Genomic DNA, 21,469 nt, shown 5'->3' with positions numbered 1-21,469 from the left:
GTGCGAGGGCCACATGAATTGGCCTGGGGGGCCGCATTTAGCCTTATGTTTGACACCTGTGTTTTATATGATTCCTTTGCTTTTTTTCTTTAAGTGTTTTTTATTAAAGGGCTACTGTGGTCATCTTTAAAACAATGTCACAAGGTAGGCATTATTGTGGGGGTTTAAAGAGGGGGCTGTGGGAATATTTGATGAAACCCTAAGTCATGTCTGTTGTTCAAATGTTTTACTGTTATATCCGCATTTATTTTCACAGTGGTTTTCATGGTTTTCCAACTCAAGCAAAAGGAAAGCGGATATTAACGAATCAGATAGAGAGCTTAACAATGCTCACCCTACTACAGAAACTTTACTGGATGAAAAAGAAAGACAAAGGATGTATGTATTCTGATTCTAAGTTCATTTTCTCATATGACACTTTTTAGAAAACACGATCACAATCAGATTAAAAGCAAAATTGTAGCATGACGGTTTTATTCAAGAAAATTCTAGTACAACAATGTATTCCTACTGGGGATGGTTAATAATAGAAGCTCAAACTGGAAAGTGTCCATCCTACTGAAGGACTTATTGTTCTTACTGTGGTTCCTCACCTCTGGACTGCCTTAAGGAGAAAAGCACTTCAAACCTGGGTTGGTCTATGAAATCCATAGATGCCCCTCACATCTAATGTAATAAATGTTAGGCAGTGTATAAAGGGCAGCACAGGGTGTGTCAGAAATATGACTACACATGCTACTATGGATAGCTAATACAAATATCCACTTAACCTCAGGCAAATTCTTTGGACTAGAAACTGGCAGCTACCCAGAGTAATGGCATATACAACAAGGAAGGTTGGCTAATTTATAATCTTTGCAGCCAGGATGACTATCAGTGCACAAAATCTTAAGCTCTTGGAATCTTTGTGGGTTCATAACAATACAACTTCATGAATAATGCTTCAAAATACTGTTCAAAGAAGACCTAACCCCATAGATTAAATGTTCATCCTTCGCCCCCTGGATTCCCCTACCTGAGCAGCTGGTAAATGCCTCACACTGAACCCTACCCTAGCTGGAAATATTGCGGAATCAGTGGCCCAGTAGAACCTAGAGGGATCTTGATTCACCTGATAGGTTAAGGTTTCAGTGCTCTTATGTTTATGTTTAAGTGGTTGGCAAAGGAGGCAGAAGGGGAAAATGTAACTCTTGAGCTTAGTTCCACTTTCAAATACATGCAAGCATGTAAAGTTACAGGGGTTGATTTACTTAGGCTGGCCATACACTATACAATTTTCTTGTTCAACTTTCCTTTAGATTTACCAAAACCATGTAATATAGGGTCAAACCTAAACACTTTCAATTTGTATGCAGTCAGGCAGGCCCTTGCACTACATAGTTTAAGGTAAATCTAAAGGAAATTGAATAAGAAAATTATATAGTGTATGGCCAGCCTTAAACTGTGTGCAAAATCTGGTGCAGCTGTGCGTGATAGCCAATCCGCTTTTAACTTCAGCTTGTTCATTGAAGCTTTGACAATAAAACCTGGAAGCTGATTTGGTTTCTATGCAGAGCTGCACCATATTTTGCATTCTCCAGCTTTAGTAAATTAACCCCACAGTGTCTAATGGCTGGAATACACGATAAGAAAATCGGCCGAAAATTTCTGTTCAGCGAGCGATCGGCCGATATTCTACTCGTTAATGTCCAGCCATCAATGAGCGATATCGATATTGAGAACGAAAAATACCGTATGAAAAACACGAAAATTTCTGTCGTCTCGTTTGCGAAAGAACGATATTCTATACGTCGGTGTTGAGGTCGTTCAGTTTAAATCTGTATAACAAACACTGTTTTGATGGTCAGCGGGCAACCGTTGAGCGATATTCTGACGGTGTATGTTGGCAACATTTTCGACCGACAAATACTTTTTCAAAAGTCGGTGGTCGAATGATCGGGCGATATTCTAATCGTGTATTCACACCATTAGAGTTTAGTGTTAGGCAAATTCTCTCCTAAAGAATCAGCTTTTCCAGATTTTAATGTTCTGGGTACCAAGTACTAATCAGAAGCCAAATGGAAATGAATGTTGCCTTTCTATATCATCCACCTAAAGAGACCCTGCAACTGCAACAAGGTAGTCAGGCACATAGAGTTATGCACCTGCCTTCAGGACATTGGACATTGGCAAACAAGAGCTGTAAGGACTGCCCAGTATAACCTCTCCTACTTCCAGAATTCCTTAGCAATATTAGGAGTGGATTATAAGAGACGGATGGGGAAAATGTGTCCTGTAATGCACTCCAAGAAAAGGATTTTATGGTAAGTCAGGGGGAATATACAAGTACACAGAGACATTCAAAAGCAGTCCATCTGAGGGATGGGTAACACAGCAAACACTGAGCCACCTGAAAACCCTTATGACTGATGCTGGCATCAGCTGAGGCCTGGAGATTCAACAGTGGTTAGGCTGTGAAACAGACCCCTAATCCGGTAAAGCCCAAGATGCACTAACCAACCTAGTGGAGTGCGTCTTAACTGAGTGCATGTGAACCTGGTTGGAGCCCTCATCTTTTGCCTCTCTTTGCAGTGTGAAGATATCTCATCAGAAGTTAGGATCCTAGATATGTGGGAAACAGTCATCCCACTTGGAGGTTCATTTAAATTGTTTATTTAAACAGAAATGTCAGATACAGCCAAAGCATTTTGGGTGAGCTGGACTCCCCCTTCTTCGGGGCTTGAAAAAATAATGTGTCGTCTCACTTGTAATGGTATTGGGAAGAAAAGATTTTGTGAGAAGCAGCCGTCTCACTTGTAATGGTATCGGGAAGAAAAGATTTTGTGAGAAGCAGCTGTCTCACTTGTAATGGTATCGGGAAGAAAAGATTTTGTGAGAAGCAGCCGTCTCACTTGTAATGGTATCGGGAAGAAAAGATTTTGTTGCCTTGATTTTCGCTGGATTACTGTAAAAATAATGGAAATTTAAGTGCCACACCACTGCTAAGAGGTCCAGACACAAACTTATTCCAATAAAAGTTAGAGAGACAACCCAATAAGTCAATGGGTTTCAAGAGTGCCCCTTTCAACAGGGCTGGAAAAAACAAGGAAAAAAGGAACCATCTATGTTTGGTAGGTCTAGATAAGGATAACTTTCTACTCTCATAACACACCACATCCCCCCATACAACCTTTCATACCACTCTCCTCAGCATGTCTGATCCCTCAAGCACACACCACCCACACACTGTCACTACATGCTTTACATATCCAGCACTGTCATTCTTTCATAAATGGCTCAGACCCTCCTAGCCTACCTCATGAAACTGTCATTTGAGATGTTGGCTATCCTAAACTTAAAGGCTATCTCCACCTTTTGCACTGTTACACCTGTAATTTGGTGGAGTTTGCATTTAAGTTTAGGATAAATGGCAGTAGACTGAGACTCCTTGGGGAGCAGGCAATCAAAAACAGGCAATTTCCAATCTTTATTCTCGGCTGAATGTGCAGGAGCAGCTAGATGAAAATCAGAGAAGAACTGTAAAGAGGAGGTTGTGGGTACTCCCTTGTGACCCTGCGTTCTGGTTCAGCCTGCTTGGTTAAAAATATTCCCCTTTAGACATAGAAGCACAGAACTCCTCTCTTGATAATCAGGAGCAGAGAACCACCCGGAAGAAGTTAAATAGGCCTTTTAGGATGGTAACCACTTAGATAAAGGGCAGAGAGCCAGGCTATAGATGTCAGAACCACTAGGGGGTATACTACAAAAGCTTCTGAATTATTAGCAGGACCACCACCATTGCACTTATGTTTTTTTGTAAATGGAGGCTCATCATTGCAACAAGTTTTACCTAGCCCAGCCTGCATGCAACTGCAGCCTGCCTAGGAAGGCCCACTCAATCCTAGGCATGCCTTGGAATCCACCCATCAAGGCATTTTCATATTTGCAAGATTCCTCCCAAGAGACAGCCGACTGCTTGCATCAGGGCTGAGAGCTCTTGAGAGGAGTAATAATGCAGGGGCCTGTGAGGTTTTCAATAAGCTATTTACAACAACACCCTAGCAGCCATGATCAGTTCCATTCAAAACATGGAAAATGTACTAATGAAGCCCGGCTTTTACTGACAATGTGAAATATGACAGAAACTCCTATTATAAACTAAGGCAATCAATATTTAAAGGCTGAATCCACCTTTGTGAATTTGTCATATGCCACACTGCTTTTCCTGCTGGAAAAGACCAAGTAGGCAGGGGCAGGGTTCCCTGGCTCACCTACTCCTTCCACGGAACCCCGCTTCTACACTAAAAGGAGGAATTCCACTGTAATCAAGTAGTGTACCGCTTAGGGCTAAAACTCCTATGCTTCACCGTCACTGCATGTAACAAGGATGCCGGCCCTGCATGCAACAGGAAGTTTGTAGTGAATAAAAGTCCAGATAGCCGCACTCCCAACAAAATCACCTTTATTGATCTAAAAAAAAAAAAGTCCATACAGCAAATAGATGACAGAATATACAGTACAGCTAACGCATTTTACACCGTCTCTAGTGCTTAGTCATAGCTAAAGTCCACCATTTTTTAAAGTCTTTCTAACCCTTATAACTGTTTTTACCTATTTTTATATTTACTTTATTTTAAATGAGATTGGAGGAAACTCTTCTACAGAATAAAGAGAACATAGCTATAATTTGTTTCTGTTTTATAGTATATTATTCTTTTTGCTTTTCTGAATTTCTTGCTATAAAGTTTCTAAATAATATTGAGTTTTTTAATTTTTCCTTAAAGAGAGGAAAATGAAAAAGAGGGGAAAAAGGAGAAAACAAAAATGATTGGTCCAATTAGCATTGTAAGTAATATTTTTTTATATATATTTTAGTCTATTATATTTTCCAAAACTATGGAAAATGGAACAACCCAAGAGGGTCTTGTAAAAAGAGGTGCAATACTATATGATAATTATACACTATCAGTACAATGATAAGGCTCATGACAAATATCAGAAGGCTCTAGTCATCCAGAAAAATATTGTAAAAATACATTTTTTTACATAGAACATATTTCAGTTGCTTATGGAACTTCTGCAGATGGAAGAAGTATTCCATTCAACACAGCTATAGTGCTAGGTGCTAGGACATACATCTTTTCTTAACTGCTTGCCGACCGCCGCAAGTAGATTTACTGCGGCGGTCAGCCCCTACCAGGCAGAGTGACGTTAATTAACGTCACTAGCCTGGGAGGGTCTGGGGAGCGAGCGCGCGCCCGCGGAGGCACGCTCCCGCTCCCGCGCGGTCACGCACCCCCCCGCGCGTGTGACCAGCGGACCCGATGTCCGCCGGCCACTCGGCGATCGGCGGGGGAGAGGGAGAATGTCAGGCAGCTTGTGTAAACAAGCCACCTGTCATTCTCCTCGCTGTAAAGACACTGATTACTCGGATCTAGTATGTAGATCCGTTGATCAGTGTCCTTACAGCTAGAGCCACAGCCAATCACAGTAAGAATCACGCCCCTAGGGACACACACAGCCCCTCCCTCCCAAATAAAGTTAACCCCTTCACTGCCAGTGTATTTTTACAGTAACAGTGCATATGTATAGCACTGATTACTGTAGAAATGTCACTGGTAACCCCAAAAGTGTCAAAAATGTCAGTCAAGGGTCCGATCTGTCCGCCGCAATGTCGCAGTACCGCAAAAAAAATCACAGATCGCCGCCATTACGCGTTAAAAAAAAAAACAACAAAAATGACAAAAATCTTTCCCTTTGTTAGTAAACGCGATAACTTTTGCGCAAACCAATCAAAATACGCTTTTTGCGATTTTTTTTACCAAACATAGGTAGGATAAAACAAATTGGCCAAAAATGTTAAAAAATTTTGATTTTTACATTTTTTTTGGGGGAATTTCATATAAAAAAATGTGAAAAATATTGCTATTTTTGCAAAATTGTCGCTCTTTTTTTGTTTATAGCGCGTGATCAAAAAATCGCACAGGTGATCAAATACCACCAAAAGAAAGCTCTGTTTGTGGGAAAAAAAGGACGTCAAATTCGTTTAGGTACAGCGTCGCACGACCGCGCAATTGTCTGTTAAAGTCGCGCAGTGCCGAATCGCAAAATACCCCCTGGTCTTTTAGCAGGAAAATCCTCCGGGGCTTAAGTGGTTAATAATAGAGCAACTGCTAATACAAATCCTACTCCATCCTATCCCCATTTGCAGTTGCCATTCTGACCATGTTCTAATTTTTGTCTAGCGGAGCTTTTCTTTATTTATTCCTATAGTCAGCTCAAATAACTGTTTATTTGGAGACACTTTATCAGTTAAAATTAAAAATTACATATTTAAATGTTGTTTGACAGACAAATACATTTTGTTTTCTGTTCCAGTACTGTTCTGTTAACATGTATTCTTATTGTGTCATATTTATTATTGTCATAATTTGGTGATTAATCTATCAAACACAAACATAAAATAATTAAAAAAATATATTTTGGTAGAGAAATCACAGAAAGCAAGCAAGGATAAATTAATTTGAAGTATAAAAGAGAAACATTTGGAGTGGATAAGAACCTCAGTCAGTTTGTATTGCTGTCTTGATCCCAATTGGAAAACATTACCTTACAACCTGTCTCAGAGACCACTGTGACAGGGAAAGAAACTAAAGAAATGGCTTAGGGGAAGTTTCAGCAATAAAAACCTGATAGATTCTAACCCTTCCTTATGCCATCCAAAAAAAGTTTTGTTTGGACGGTCACTTTAAAAGTATAGAAGAAATGTTAACTAATTGAAGTGCAGAATTATATTTCTTAGCTTGGCAGACCTATAGTATATTGTTGTTTATATTTTTTTTCTGTCTTTATTTAGTTCCGCTATGCAGATGGCCTGGATATTTTCTTCATGATTATAGGATCTCTTGGAGCACTTGGGAATGGACTCTGTCTACCGGTAATGCACATTGTGTTTGGTGAAATGACTGACAGTATTCTATGCTATAACTCATCCCTACAAAATTCATGTAAGTTTATGTAATATCAGTTTATGTATTTAGTATTATATCTGACATATTGGTTCTCCAATGGGAAGATGTTAGGTTTTTCGACTTAACTGCAGAGGACAGTGACAATGCATATATTAGGGTTGACACCTATCTAGAAAGACTCATTTTTGTAATCCTGTCCTGTTTTCTGATCCTAATCAGGTTTTTTTTATTAATCTGAACATTATGCTTCTAAAAAAACCAGAGCACTATAAATAGGTATGTACATTAGACACTGGTGTGCACTTGCTGCAGACTGGGGCTATAGAGAGAGCCTCCAGAAAGCGAGAGATACTGTTCTAATGAGTGACATGCAGTTCGACCAATCAGAAGTTCCCAAGCTCCCTATTATCCATAATGGCCTGCCAAAAGATTGTGTGTATTTACTATTGTACAGCGTGGAAAGAGGCATGCTGTTAGAAGCCTGACTTTCAATGCATCCATTGCATTGTTTGTAAGGTACAGGTCTAGTTCATCAGGGACCTGATTTATTTATCAGTTTTAGTGCCCATATGATTTATGTGCTATCTAACATCTCATTAATTAATTGATATAAATGTGCAGTCTGTTTATTTTTGTTGACTTGGTATGCTCCCCCCTCCTGTATAGTATTAGTAAGTCTCTAGCTTAATAATTCCTGCTTCATTATGCTGTACAAAGTTTAATTTTCTACTTCAGTGACGGCTTAGGTGAGGATCTTCATTATCATCATAATGCTTACAATGGAAAGTGCTCATTGATCAGCATGGCCATTAAACTGCACTGACCAATAAGAATCTCTTCTTTCTTCCAGCATCCCGTTATAGAAGAAGGTGGTTTGAAAGAGATTGTCATTAGTCAGTGTGGTTACGTGGCCGCACTGATGGCCCCTTGCCATCGTGAGCATTATAATTCCTAAAGGCTTTGGAGCTGCTAGTGCAGTGTACAGACTGTCTTCTGTAAAAGTAAACTTACCCTTTAAGTGTAACCTAATGTACAGTAAATTCGCATAAAACCAAAGCTGGGATCAGTAATTTTATTCTAAATTATGTAAGCTTTACCTTTACTATAAACTACATGACCAATTCTCCTTAGCACTCCTAAACCAAACTACACTAAAACCCCACCTAGCTGCTAGGAAAGCTGTGACCCTTTACTTTATCCTCTCTGGCCAAAATCCTTTCTAACTCTGCCTTTACATTGACCCCTCATAGACTTGTATAGGGCTGTTTCCGGAGTGTTTCCAGTCTTGACATTATATGAAGGTGCTAAATCCACAACACCTCAAAGCTATGCTTCTCTTTTGTGCACATAGGTGGCAAAGTATGTGAAAAAGGGTATATGCTTGAATGTAAGGGGAACATACCTATATCTATCTAGTCTAGACATATTATGGTTAGAATTGGATTCATTAGAGTACTCTCTGCAGTCTGGGAATTTCCATTACCATTCAGAGTATATCCCTCCATCCTTTCCCTTAGCCCTGAGTGAGCTAATTTGCTGCCATGGCATCTATCAAGTGAGGAGTTCATCACTGCGTCAAAGTTACCCGCTAGGATAATGGATTCCTTAGCTTCAGTACCTGAAGTGCGATCTGCAGACATTCATTCAACCTGTTTAAATCAAATGGCAGAGGGATATAAACATCCACAATAGTATAATATACATTCAAAAACATCATATCAAAATCACATATTACCCTTGTGGGTTTGTTTTGACCTCTATGATTTGTGTTAGGAGCAACTTGGCAATTAAAGTAGGAAGCATAGGAAAAATAGGTTGCATGGAAAGCATGTAACATGTGCAACAAGGTAACCCTTCTCCTACAAGTTACACACATGAGCAAATATAGGAATTAGTGTTTGTACCCCCTGTTGGTAAGAAGGATGCCTAACATATCCAGTCTCCTCATTTTTACCAGGAGCTATATTTCCAAATTTTACCTGTTAGGTGGTAATGTGGGCTGATCATATAACACAAAACTACAAAGCAGCTGAGTTCCTCAGATTAGCTTTTATATTTTTAGAAATGGAGGCTCAGCATCGCAATGGGTTTTACTAAGGCAGCCTGCATGCAGATGCAACCTGCCTTGGAATGCCCACTCAATGCTAGCCATTCCTGGAAATCCACCCATCAAGGCCTTTTGATATTTGCATGACTCCTCCTAGGAGAGAGCCCACTGCTTGCATCATGGAGGAGAGCTCTGGAGAGGAGTACTAATGCAGGGGCCTGTGATGATTTCAGGAAGCTATTTACAACAACACCCTACCAGATATGATCAGTTCCATTCAGGGTTGCCAACTCCCATTACTTTTTTTTAACTGACAAAGCATGGAAAATTTACTGACGGAGCACAATTTTCTTTCATTTATTGACAGACACAGCTCCTGATCTCCTCGACCATTGGGTTATACTTCCTCCTACAGGAGTAAGACACTAGGCAGAAAAAGAACTTGACTACGCCTATGGGCAGTCCCAGGTGGTATACTCTCCCTCTCTGCTATGGGTACTCTGCCTACTCTGCTATAGGTTTTTTTCTGCCTACTCAGGAGTAAGGACCTAGTTTCTTGCTGGGATCTCTGGTCCTGGCAAGTTTTTTCTTTTTAGATATATTCTTTTTCCTGCCTTTTTCCTGTGAGATCTACAATCAACTGCCCAACTGGGCGACGGGCTGGATAATATGGATCCAGTGGTCACCCCAGTCTGGCCAGCGAGCGCCCGCAGACCTGAGCTCTGGTCGGCCGCGGCACAGCCCCACCAGATGGGAGCTAGAGTTAAACGCCTCGCGAGGTCGCATACTAACGTGTCCTGGCTTGTATTGTAGCGTTCCTCCTGGCCGATAGTCCCCTATTTCGATGGCGAGAAGGTTCTGTCTGGAGCGGTGCCTGTCTGGTTCCTGGTATGGTGAGTAGCTGTCCCCCCTCTCCCCCTGGAGGGTTTTGGGGTGGATGCTGGCCCCTCCGTGGGACGGTCGGACCCCCCGGATTCCCCTCCTTCCCGTTAGGCCCCCTCCCCGAGTCTGATGGTCCTGTGGGTCATCTCCCCCCCATCTGCCCCCCCCATCCCCCCTCCACCTATCCTGGGGTGGTCTGGTTACCTCCTGGGGCTGGAACAGGGTGTTGTACTAGCGATGGGGGCAGGGGGGTGGCACCGTCAGGCGACCGGGCGATTGGTTTGCGGGGGGCTGTACCTGTGGGGGCTCCTGCCATGGCCCCATTTCCTAATCTGTGTCTTGCCTGGGCCCTAGGGATCCCTCCTGGATCCCTTTGAGCCTCATGGAGCCGTGCGGGGCCACCATTTTGTTGTAGCCTATTTGCTGTATAGGCTGGTGGCCATGTTTGTGTAGCCGTGGCAGGCATTTTTCGTTATAAAGTGCGGCATAGAAATCATTGGCAGCCATTACTGTGGAGCCTTCTGGGCAGCGCTTTTAGCTGTGGGAGCCCCTTCTTATCCCCTGGTGCTGACTCCTGGGCCTCTTTCCTTCCTCGACGCCGCACGTGGAGTGCTTTGATCCTGGTGCTGCCGGTGGCTGCCCGGTGGGGTGGTGAGTCTGGTGGGGTCCTCTCCCTCTCTCTGCTGTAGAATTGTGGGGTGCTCTGTTGCTGGCAACCAAGTGGTGTTACCAGCACGGTGGGGGTGTCCCTTTACGGTGTCTTTTTTGCACTTTATTGGGGTACCCTTATTCTTCACGGAGTCTTTGGAGCACATTTCCCCACCTGACCCCTCTCTCAGAGCCTGCGGGGCCCTCCAGGTCCCAACCATCTATTGATGCACTGACGGCGCTCCTAGAGTCTTTTGTGTCCCTGGGTGGAGGTGACTTTTGGGTGGCGGGGTAGTAAAAAGTATCCCCTGCCTTCCCCTACTTCATCTGTCTCCTCAGATCTTGAATCCATGGACGGGGCCTGTCCTGAGGGGTCTGCGGCCACACACCCTGAGTTCTCAGATAGTGAGGATGATTCTTCCACTTCTGTAGCCGTGCACAAAAGGGCACTGGTGGATGCACTGATTGTGTCTGTGCGTGAGATTTTAAAGTGTAAGACACAGCTGAAGCTGCGGTGGAGGCATCGATTCCCTTTGCCACTCACAAGCTGTCCAGAGCGGCGAAGATGTTTCCGTTTCCTGCCTATTTTGACAGATTTGTCGCAAAAGAGAGGGAACGCCCAAAAACGTCCCTTTGTGGTCCCTAAGCGATGATGTACCCCTTCGAAGAGTCACTCCTTAAGAAGTGGACTGTTCCACCAGTTTCCGGTTGAATAAGGCAGCCATGATTCCGATAGAAGAATCGCCGGCTTTTAAGGATCCGGCTAACAGAAAGGCGGAGACTGTGGCCCGTGGTATGTTCACTGTGGCTGGCTCGGCACTCAGCCCGGTCTTCACCATTGCCCTGGTGTCACAAACTCTCACAGAGTGGGCTAAGCTTTAACACTGTGACCTGGAGGGTGAGCAGCTTCCCCCTGCTTTTGCTAAGCTGACAGACCAGTTGGTCCAAGGGCTGCAGTTTATCTGTGATGCCTCTTTGGATGCGGCTCCCCTGCTTTCTAGACTGTCTGTTTCGGCAGTGGTCCTTAGGCATGTTTTGTGGCTCAAATGTTGGCCTGCAGACCAGACCTCTAAAAAAAACCTTAACTCATCTTCCTTTTTAAGGGGATAGCCCGTTTGGAGCTACCCTGGATGATATCATTAAGAGTCTCACAGGGGGGAAGAGCACCTTTCTTCCACAGGCTAGTAAGGGTAAGGAACCCTCGTCGCAGACGTGGCCAATCCTTCTCGGCTCACAGGTAGTTTTTTTGTCCTTCAGGGTCGGTTGACAAGGGTTCAAAGCTTTTCAAGACCTCTTCGGGAGGATCCAAGCGACCTTGGTCTGGAAAGTCCAAAACGCATTTCTCCAGAACCGCTTTGGACTTCTATTTGAAGGTGTGCCCTCACCTGTGCCTGGGGTGGGGGGACACCTTTGCTGGTTTCTGGACCCGTGGACTTCCCTGGTGCAAGACAAGTGTGTCCACGCAGTGATACGCTCCTGCTACAAGATCGTTTTTGTTCTTACCCTCCGGAAAGGTTCCTTTCTTCCAATGTGTGTCTGTCCCTGGACTGATTGCAAGCCCTCTTTGGAGCGGTGCAAGGCCTGTTGCTTCAAGGGGTATTGTTCTGGTTCTAACTTCGGAATGTTCTCATGGGTTTTATTCAAACCTGTTCACGGTCCCGAAGAAAGAAGGCAAGGTGCATCCAATTCTGGATCTCAAGGCTCTGAACTGCTTTGTACAGAAGTTCAGAATGGAGTCTATTCACATGCTGGTTGTATCCCTGCATCAGGTGGATTTCCTTGCCTCTATCAATATCAAGGATGCTTACTTACACATTCCAATATGTGTCTGTCACCAACAATTCCTCTGCTTTGCCTTGGGAGAGGAGCATTATCAGTTTGTGGCGTTACCCTTTGGTCTCGCCTCTGCTCCTTGGGTCTTCACAAAGGTGCTGGCATTGTTACGTCAGCGAGGGATCGCAGTGCTGGACTACCTGGACGACCTTCTCTTGCGAGCAGAGCCTCCTACTGCTCTGATGGACAACGCGAACATCACTATACGGACTCTGAGGGAGTTCGGCTGGCTTCTGAATTATCAAAAGTCTGCTCTGGTTCCTTCCACAAAACTGGACTATCTGGGTCAGACTCTGAACTCGGCTCTAGCCAGAGTGTTCCTTCCTTTGGACAAGCTCCAGAAGTTGCATGCTGTGATTCATCTCTTGCTGTTCAGCAGGTAGCCGTCCCTCCGGACTTGCATAAGGGGGCTGGGCCTCATGGTTTCTACCTTCAAGGTAGTCCCTTTTGCACAGTTCCATACAAGGTCCCTGCAAAGGGAGATCTTGGCCAAATGGTAGTGTCCGAAGTTTCTGGACAATCAAATCTAGCTGAGCCAAAAAACAAAAAGATCTCTGATCTGGTGGCTTTGCTCTCCAGCTCTTCGCCAGGGCAAATCTTTCTCTGTATTGCACAGTGGTTACCACGGATGCTTGTCTGTCTGGGTGGGGAGGTGTCCTGGGTCGGAACTCCGCTCAGGGAGTTTGGACACAGGAAGAGTCCAGGCTCCCGATCAATGTCCTGGAACTCCATGCGATCAGGCTGTGCCTGAATCACTGGGCGGATCGCTTCAGGGGTTTCTGGTGCAAATCCAATTGGACAATGCCATGGTGGAACAAGAAGTACTGTATATTGGCAGCTCTGGAGGTAGCCGGCCTTGTCCGGTGGGCAGAACGGTTCATTCGAGCCTTCTTCGCCGTACACATTGAAGGGGTGGAAAGTTGGCAGGCGGATTATCTCAGTCGACAGCCTTTGGACCAAGGGGAGCGGTACCTTCATCCGGAGGTGTTTCATCAGCTTTGTCTCCGGTGGGGCACCCCGCTGTGAATCTATTGGTGTCCCAGCTCAACAGGAAGGTGCACAGGTTTGTGGCATGTTCACGGGATCTGCTACTGGATGCCACAGACGAGCTGATGGCCCCCTGGGGCCAGTATTGTCTGATTTACGCCTTCCTTCCTCTCAAGCTTCTGCGGAGACTCTTGCGCAAGATCAAGGTAGAAGGAATTCCGGTCATTCAAGTGGCTCTGGATTGACCTTGCCAGTCCTGGTACACTGACCTGGTGTGGCTGCGCGCTAATGCACCTCTTAGGGAGGATCTGCTGTCCCAAGGGCCAATCTTCCATCCTGCTTTACAGTCGCTGGCTTTGATGGCTATGCTTTTGTAAGCTAGGTGCTGAAGCATAGAGATATGTCTGGGTCGGTGATTCCTACACTACTGAAAGCTAAGAAGTCTACTTCTAGGGAGATCTACCATAAGTACATGGAAAGCATACATTTCGTGGTGTTCACCCTCGCTCGTTTTTGGTGGCTTGGGTCGTGACCTTCCTTCAACGGGGGGGGGGGGGGGGGGGTTGAGCAGAAGTTGACCTTGAGTACCATTAGGGTCAGGTGTCGGCCTTGGTGGTCTTCTTTCAACGACCCTTGGCCACGCACTCTCTGGTGCGTACTTTTATTCTGGGGTTTCGACATTTGACTCCACCAGTGCGGTCCCCACTACCGCCTTGAGATATCAAATTGGTGCTTTGGTGCTTTCAGCCTCCATTTTTTTAATATTCGGGAGATCCTCCTGTCTACGCTATTCCAGAAGGTGGCCTTTTTAGTGGCTATAACCTCTGCGCACAGGGTGTCGGAATTGGCGGCGTTGTCTTTTTGTTCCCCTTATTTGATGGTCCACAAGAATAAGGTGGTTCTTTGCCCCTGTCCGTTGTTCCTTCCAAAGGTTGTCTCTGATTTCCATCTGAATGAGGACATTATGTTGCCTTCCCTGTGTCCCAGACCGAAACATCCTAAGGAAATTGCGCTGCATTTCCTGGATGTGGTTTGGGCTATTGGGGTGTACCTGCCAGCTACGGAGTCTTTTAGGAAGTCAGACTCACTATTTGTGCTTACGGATGGGCCTCGAAAAGGACCATTCACTTCATCTGCGACCATTTCTAGATGAATCAGACAGTGACTCAGACCTATTCGATTAGGGGTCATGTTCCTCTTTCCCTGTGAAGGCGCACTCTACGCGGGTGCTCAGTGCTTCTTGGGCCTTCCATAATCAGGCGTCAGTAACGCAGGTGTGCAAGGCGGCTACTTGGTCATCGGTGCACACTTTCTCAAAATTTTATAAAGTGGATGTGTTGGCATCTGCGGATGCTTCTTTTTGCCGCAAGGTTTTGCAGGCTGCTGTTTTGGGTGCTTGTTCCCTCTTTGGGGGTGTACTGTTTTTCAGGTGGGCTCCAGTTGTTTTGGTTGAGCTCCTGTTACCTGATTGGCTACAGTTTAGCCTTGGGAATTTTTTCTTGCTGTTCCCACCCCTCATGTTTGACACTGCTTTGGGACTTCCCATTGGTCAAGAAGATCAGGAGGTGTCCGTTTATGAACGAAAGAGAAAATGGGATTTTTGACTTACCGTAAAATCCATTTCTCTGATGTTCATTGACTGACACTCACTCCTCTTTGGATTTGTAATACTTCTGACACTGCTTGTAACAAAACTGAGTACCTATAGCAGAGAGGGGGAGTATACCTCCTGGGACTGCCCATAGGTGTATTCAAGTTCTTTTTCTGCCTAGTGTCCTACTCCTGTAGGGGGCAGTATAGCCCAATGGTCAAGATGATCAGGAGCTGTGGACACCTGAGAAATGGATTTTACAGTAAGTCAGAAATCCCATTTTGTTTACTGACAATGTTAAACATGACATAAACTCCTAGTATAAACTAAGGCAATGCATATATAAAGGCTAAATTCACCTTTAAGGAAAAAATAGTAAAAATTAATTAATTCCTGCACATATTCTTGCAGGAAAAAAAAATTTGCATTTATTATTTTTTTTAAAAGGAGCCTGCAAAACATTGCACCAATGAAAAGGGGATCGCTGGTGCAGTGTCAGACTCCTGCAGATACTTCCTCCAGCTTTTTCAGTTATGGAGTAGGGACTATAGGTGTGTCGATCAGGGGGTGAGCATTGGGGTGCGGGTTGAATGTATAACATGTTCCTAAAGGTGTACTTAGCCTTTAAACAGTTTAAACAAAATGTAAAACACTGAGAATAATATCAACACTAACAATGAGGCTCCATTCACATCTGGGCGTTTTTGAGTGTTTTTCCGCTCCAAAAACGCAAAAAAAAACATTCTAAAACGCCCAACAAGTAAAACCCCATTCATTTAAATGGCTCCTGTTCACATCTGAGCGTTTTGCAAAACGCCTGTAGCTGAAAAAAGTACATGAGCTTCTTTTTGGGCTGATTACCAGCGTTTTTGATAGATGTCAATGCCTGCCTCCAAAAACGCCTGAAAATCGTGGTAAAAATTGCGGTAAAAAAAACGCGCGAAAACGCTACACTCAAGTGTGAATGCAGCCTTAGTAATCTGCTTGGTTTTGCAAATAAAAAGTCAAAACAGCATTGCAAAATGTGATCAAGACTAGGATTAGGAAAGATATTGGCACCCTGGAAAAGAACAGAAAAAGAAGTTCTGCGGCGAGCATAGTGCACCACGGCAAACAATAGTCATGGCCAGTGGGAGGGTCTTAAAGCGGGATTGAACAAATTCTGATTCTGCTGTATATACTGTACACATACAACAGAGCACTTGTACCCAGAACATACTAAGTACTGCACCAAAACTGACAGTCACACATACACAAATAAACCTCAGAACCTCAGGATCATTTTTTTTCTATAGCATAAATGTCTCTATTACATATGCTTTTATGCACTCAAAAGAATAGTTTTGTCCTATTAAGCCTACCTTAAAGAAGAACTTAATTAAAACCAGCAACGGTTGAGACAATGTACACCTTGTCCATAATTTTTCAGATGGTTCCATTGCATAGACAAGCACAGAGACCTAGCGATTATGTCATGTGCCCTCAACGAGGGTACGTAATGAAAATAGAAAGGTTGTATTTAATATTTTTTTTACCACGTTAATGAGGTTGGAAAAGCAAAATATAAGCAGATTACGATTTAATTATGTGAGCTTCAAATGTTCGCCTGGCTGATTTTCTATTATTAAATGTTACATTATCTACTTACAGCTGAATGTGCAAAGTTTAAGCCAATAGAAGAACAGATGACAGTGTAAGTTACAGTATGTCATTTCTCCTATACAGTAAATAAAATATGTGTGCTATGCTGTTGTATCTCTGTGCTTTCCTGTTTCCTCTGCTCATTTAGCTACTTATACTAATCCATGTATGCTATTTGCCTAAGAGCACCCTTTTGACCCTTTTTGTGTGCAAGTGTTGCATAACAAGAGTCTTAAACAGCCCTGGGTTCCTTTCCTTGTTATCATTGATAATCTCTGGTTCCCATTATGGTCAAGGTGTGGTCTGGGTACAATGCTGAATGTTCTACAGTATGTACAGTACATTGCTTTATATTTCTGATTTAAGGCTCCTTCAGAAAAAAAAAAAGTCAACAGCTCTAAATAATGTAGATACTGACTTTTAATATTAGGACACTTACCTGTCTAGGAGCCCAGCGGTGTCCTCACCCAAGCCAATTTTTCAATCGACTATTGGATGCTGCCGCCGCCATCTCCACTAAGGAAAGCTGGCAGTGAAGCCTTGCGGCCTTACAGCTGGTTCCCTACTGCGCATGCGCGCTGTGCTCTGTGAATGGGCCGGCTACGGGGAAGGAGGAGGGGGGCTGAAACTTCTGGCTGAGTTCGCTATGGCCAATTCAGCCAGGAGTCGGTGCGGGTGCTTGTTAAAACCAGGTACCCGCTCCTCCCCTTCCCCCCTAAAGGTGATTTTGGGGAAAAAGTAAAGACCCTGTTTGTTTTAAAGAGGTTGTAAACTCGTATGAGTTTTTTTTTTTTTTTTTTACACCCTGCAAAAGAAAGACATAATGAGCTAGTATGCATCGCATATTAGCTCATTATGCAATACTTACCTCAGAACGAGCCCCCGCCGTGCCGCTCACTCACCTCTATGACGGGCGACATGTCTAGTCGCCCGTCTTCCGGGATCGCGGCATCCGGCCATCTGATTGGCCGGAGCCGCGGTGACGTCACTCCCGCGCACGCGCGCGGGAGCCGACAGTCACGGCACGGGGCTCTGAAGGAACGGCACGATCGGCCGTTCCTTCAGAGCGCATGCGCCAGTGACGTCACTGGCGACATGTAAGGTAAATATCTCCTAAACGGTACATGTTTAGGAGATATTTACAGTACCTATAGGTAAGCCTTATCATAGGCTTGCCTATAGGTACAAGTTGTAGAGGAGGGTTTACTTCCTCTTTAAGTGACAAAGAATGCCCTTTACATTCTGTACATGCTGAGTTTTCATGGGGTAAAAATGGGCAGTTATAGTTTTCAGTGCCACCTGATGATAAAGATGCTTAAGTCATTTTAAATAATTTTTTACTATATTACATAAATAGTTTGATACACTATGATTTCCTCTTTTAGAAAAGTATATGTGTAGGTTAGAAAAGTTAGCCAAGTATTTGGTTTAGGCCTGGTTCACACTAGTACAACTTCTGGTGCGTCCTACAGAATCACATGACAAGGAAAATCTCATTGTTTTCAATGGTGCCCTTTCTAATCAATGCGACTCAGAATGGTGTGAGTTTGGAAAAGGTTCCTGCACTACATTGGTGCGATTTACAATGTGACTTGGCCCCAAAGAATATGCAAAGTCACATAATATTTTGCAAAGTCACACTGCATAATTGCACTTTGAATCACTTTGCAGTAATGTCAACTGAGCCTTCTAATTAATTGTATAATCTATGTTTAGATAGTTGAAAATGCTGATTTGCCATGACTCTATGATTGGGTGTATTCTCTTCTACCCCCAGGTTCTCCTTGTACTATGTTGCTATAGGTGCTGCTGTTTTGGTATGTGGCTATGTTCAGGTCTCATTTTGGGTTCTTGCTGCTGCAAGACAGACCCGAAGAATGAGGAGAACCTTCTTCCACTCAGTGTTGTCCAAAGAGATCAGCTGGTTTGATGTCACCAAATCAGGAGAACTTAACAGTCGTCTTACAGAGTAGGAGAACAGTATAAGTTTAATCTAACAATATTACACTTCTACAGTCCTGAATCATACTAAACATAATTTGTTGAACCTTATTCCTCAGAGACATCAATAAAATTAATGATGGCATTGGAGACAAAGTTGGTCATTTTTTGCAAAATTTTTCAACGTTTGTAGCAGGACTAGTCATTGGCTTGGCGAAAGGGTGGCAACTTGCCTTAGTGTACATGTCAACCAGTCCACTCATGGCATTATCATCAGCATTTTGTTCTAAGGTAAATGCTCCATAGTCTACCTTTGCAGTGAATGCAGTCCTTTTAAAGTGTTTTGTATCATTTAACTGTGAATAATAATTTTAGAGCTAAAGCACATTTATTTCCAGTATTGGCTATACTCAAATATACCTAAGCCCAAGTGCACATGTACTGTATGCCTTTTGTCTATATTTCAACCTTTTCACTGATATTTTACTTGTTGTCCCATAGATGTTAGAGAATAACGCCTGGTAGAAACTATTATTTCTCTTACGTCCTCCGACAGTCGCCGCCCCTCCATATTCGTCACTATGGGGTAATTGACCTTTGCTCCGTAGGAGTAGCTAGGCAACAGAATATGTCAATATTAAAGCTTTTAGCATATCCCACCCCCAGGGGGTGGTCCCCTCAGTCAATACCCTCCTGCTTCCTGTATCCATACCTCAGTTTCATTGTCTAGCTTTCAGGAGTTAGCAGGCTGTTTCTGTGCTGGGGCTTTTTGTCTCAGCCTTTATCTTCTTTTTTTCTCTATATTTACTTAGCTGTTTATTTCTCCAGCTTTAGTTAGTTCTTCTGATGAAGAGGATCGTGCGGGCTGGGTCTCGGGCTGGCCCCCCTGGTCGCAGGTTGTGGGCCAGTGGCTTCCCAGCCTGCCATCGAGCGTTCAGTCAGGTTTTTCTCCTGGCGTGTGTGAATGACCCATCCTTGTTCACTACAGGGATGCTGCGGTGAGGTGGCTACCTCACTGGACGCCATGCGGTTTCGCACCGCAGTTCTGCTGCGTCCTGGCTGCGACTCTCCCTGCCCTCTGTGCAGCGGCTTGATCGCTTGGGCGGGCTCCCCACGCCATTTGGAAGGTAAGTGTATCTGTGTGGGGACCTGTCTGTTTAGGGGGTGTCAGTCTGGGACTGTGTAACCCTGCTTCTGTACACACTATTGGGCTCCCTATCTGTTTTGGCTGCATTCTGTGGGCTGCAAGGAGGGGGGCCATGCTGCACTGTTTCTGTGTTCAGACTGTGTGCTTTTATTACTGTGTGACAGGCTGTATGCTGCGGGGCATGATTTGATCGTGTTTGTGCAAACATGCGGCGGCCGCTGCTGCGGTCCGCCATTTTTTATTATTCTGCAGGCGTGTGATGGTGTTTTACTATGTGCGGGGAGCGGCGTTTTTGGCGCCAAGCGCCGCCATTTTGGCGGCGATTGCTCCGGCCCCATGCTAGCACTGCAGGATCTCTGCCTTTACTTCCTCCCCCGGCGGCCATTTTTTTGTAGCCTTCCATAGGCTTTATAGGAGCGGCCTCTATTGCATCACTTCCTTTTCCCTGGGCACACCGATCGATACAGCAGCAGCAGTGATCTCTCCAGGTTTTTACCCTCTTTATTCCTGTATTCCTTGCCTGAGTTTGTACTTTTCCCTGTGGGGGTCGGCTTGTGCTGGTGTGTGTGTGCGGTGGGCTGCGCTCGCCGCGCTTTTAAAGGGGCAGTTACCCTTTTTTCTCCTGCAAACTTTTGGGGGCATGGATTCTCAGGAAAGCAAATTTCCTCCCACTTTGCTGGGAGGCCAAGGGGCTGCTGCTGTTTCCCCTGAGGGGGGCGATTTGGCCACCATTGTGGCTAACCTGGCTGCTCAGGAGCAGATGCTTGTGGCTGCTCAATCCACAAAACGGCCCAGAGTTTCAATCTCCTCTGATTCAGAGGGCGAAGGTGATGGGGCTGCTATGGATGGGGTCCCCTTATCGGGGTCCCGTTCGTCCCTGGACTTTGCAGGGTCGGAAGGGGAGGCAGAGGTTGAAGGGGTTGATGATTCCCCCCCTGGCTCGTCTGAAGAGCTTGCAATCATGGATGAATTGGTTGCTTCTATCAAACAAACGCTGCATTTGCAGGATGAACCGTGTCCGCCTGCCGTCCTGGCTTTCCCTTGCACTGAGGATTTTCAGCGCACTGTTAGTGAACAATGGCGCAATCTAAAAAAGCCTTTTGCTGTGCCCAGTGGGTTCAAGCTACGTTATCCTTTCACGCCCGCCACTGATGAACGTTGGTGTGTGCCACCTCCGGTGGATCACGCGGTGGCGGTTTTGAATAAATCCACTGCGATTCCGGCAGAGGATACCCCGGTGTTCCGGGACCCCACGGACAGGAGACTGGAGTCTCTTGCCCGCCATACTTATTCAGTTACTGGTTCCATGCTGAAAGCTATTTTTGCTTCCCTTATGGCAGCTCAGGCTGTCGCGGATTGGACGCAGGCGCGTCCTGGTGGCTGATTCTGCCCCGCCGACAACGTTGGCTATGGTGGATCAGATTCATCAGGGTGTCATGTATTTGTGTGATGCGGAATTAGATGTTATTCCTTTGGCTGCACGTGTGCACAGCGTGGCGGTGTTGACACGCCGTTTGATTTGGCTAAAATGTTGGTCTGTGGACCAATCTTCTCGCAAAACTTTATCAAATTTGCCCTATACGGGATCTCGCCTTTTTGGCGACTCACTGGATTTGCTGATAAAGGGGATCTCTGGGGGTAAGAGCACGCTCTAGCCCCAATCTCACAAGGCTAAGGGTGCTCAAGGTAAGAAGCATGCTTCGTTTAGGCCCTCTCAGGGGTCCTTTCGTGCCTTTCGGTCGCACTATAAGGGCAAGCCCTTCAAAGGTCAAGGCTCCCAAAAGTAGCCGTGGACAGGTAAG

At 44.8% G+C, this 21,469-nt stretch overlaps 1 protein-coding gene across 3 annotated transcripts in view; it reads left to right on the top strand.

Annotated features, from left to right (window-relative positions):
* The first annotated feature begins 256 nt into the window (after positions 1–256).
* LOC309555492 (ATP-binding cassette sub-family B member 5-like) overlaps positions 257–21,469 on the top strand; it is a 301,162-nt gene continuing 279,949 nt past the window's right edge. For all 3 annotated transcript variants that reach the window (XR_014225273.1, XM_082257527.1, XM_082257528.1), the window contains exons 1-6: positions 257–378; positions 4,764–4,824; positions 6,836–6,986; positions 16,589–16,631; positions 18,357–18,548; positions 18,640–18,811. Coding sequence is in view for 2 of the 3 variants with exons in the window: in XM_082257527.1 (XP_082113653.1) it covers positions 4,804–4,824; positions 6,836–6,986; positions 16,589–16,631; positions 18,357–18,548; positions 18,640–18,811 (579 nt within the window). In the remaining variant the exon portion in view is untranslated. The remainder of the gene's footprint in view (positions 379–4,763; positions 4,825–6,835; positions 6,987–16,588; positions 16,632–18,356; positions 18,549–18,639; positions 18,812–21,469) is intronic.

The sequence above is a fragment of the Pelophylax lessonae genome (genome assembly GCF_965119305.1).
Source record: "Pelophylax lessonae genome assembly, chromosome: 5".
Taxonomy (NCBI): Eukaryota; Metazoa; Chordata; class Amphibia; order Anura; family Ranidae; genus Pelophylax; species Pelophylax lessonae.
Note: the sequence above shows the minus strand (reverse complement) of the source record. Positions and strands in the feature narration are given on the sequence as shown.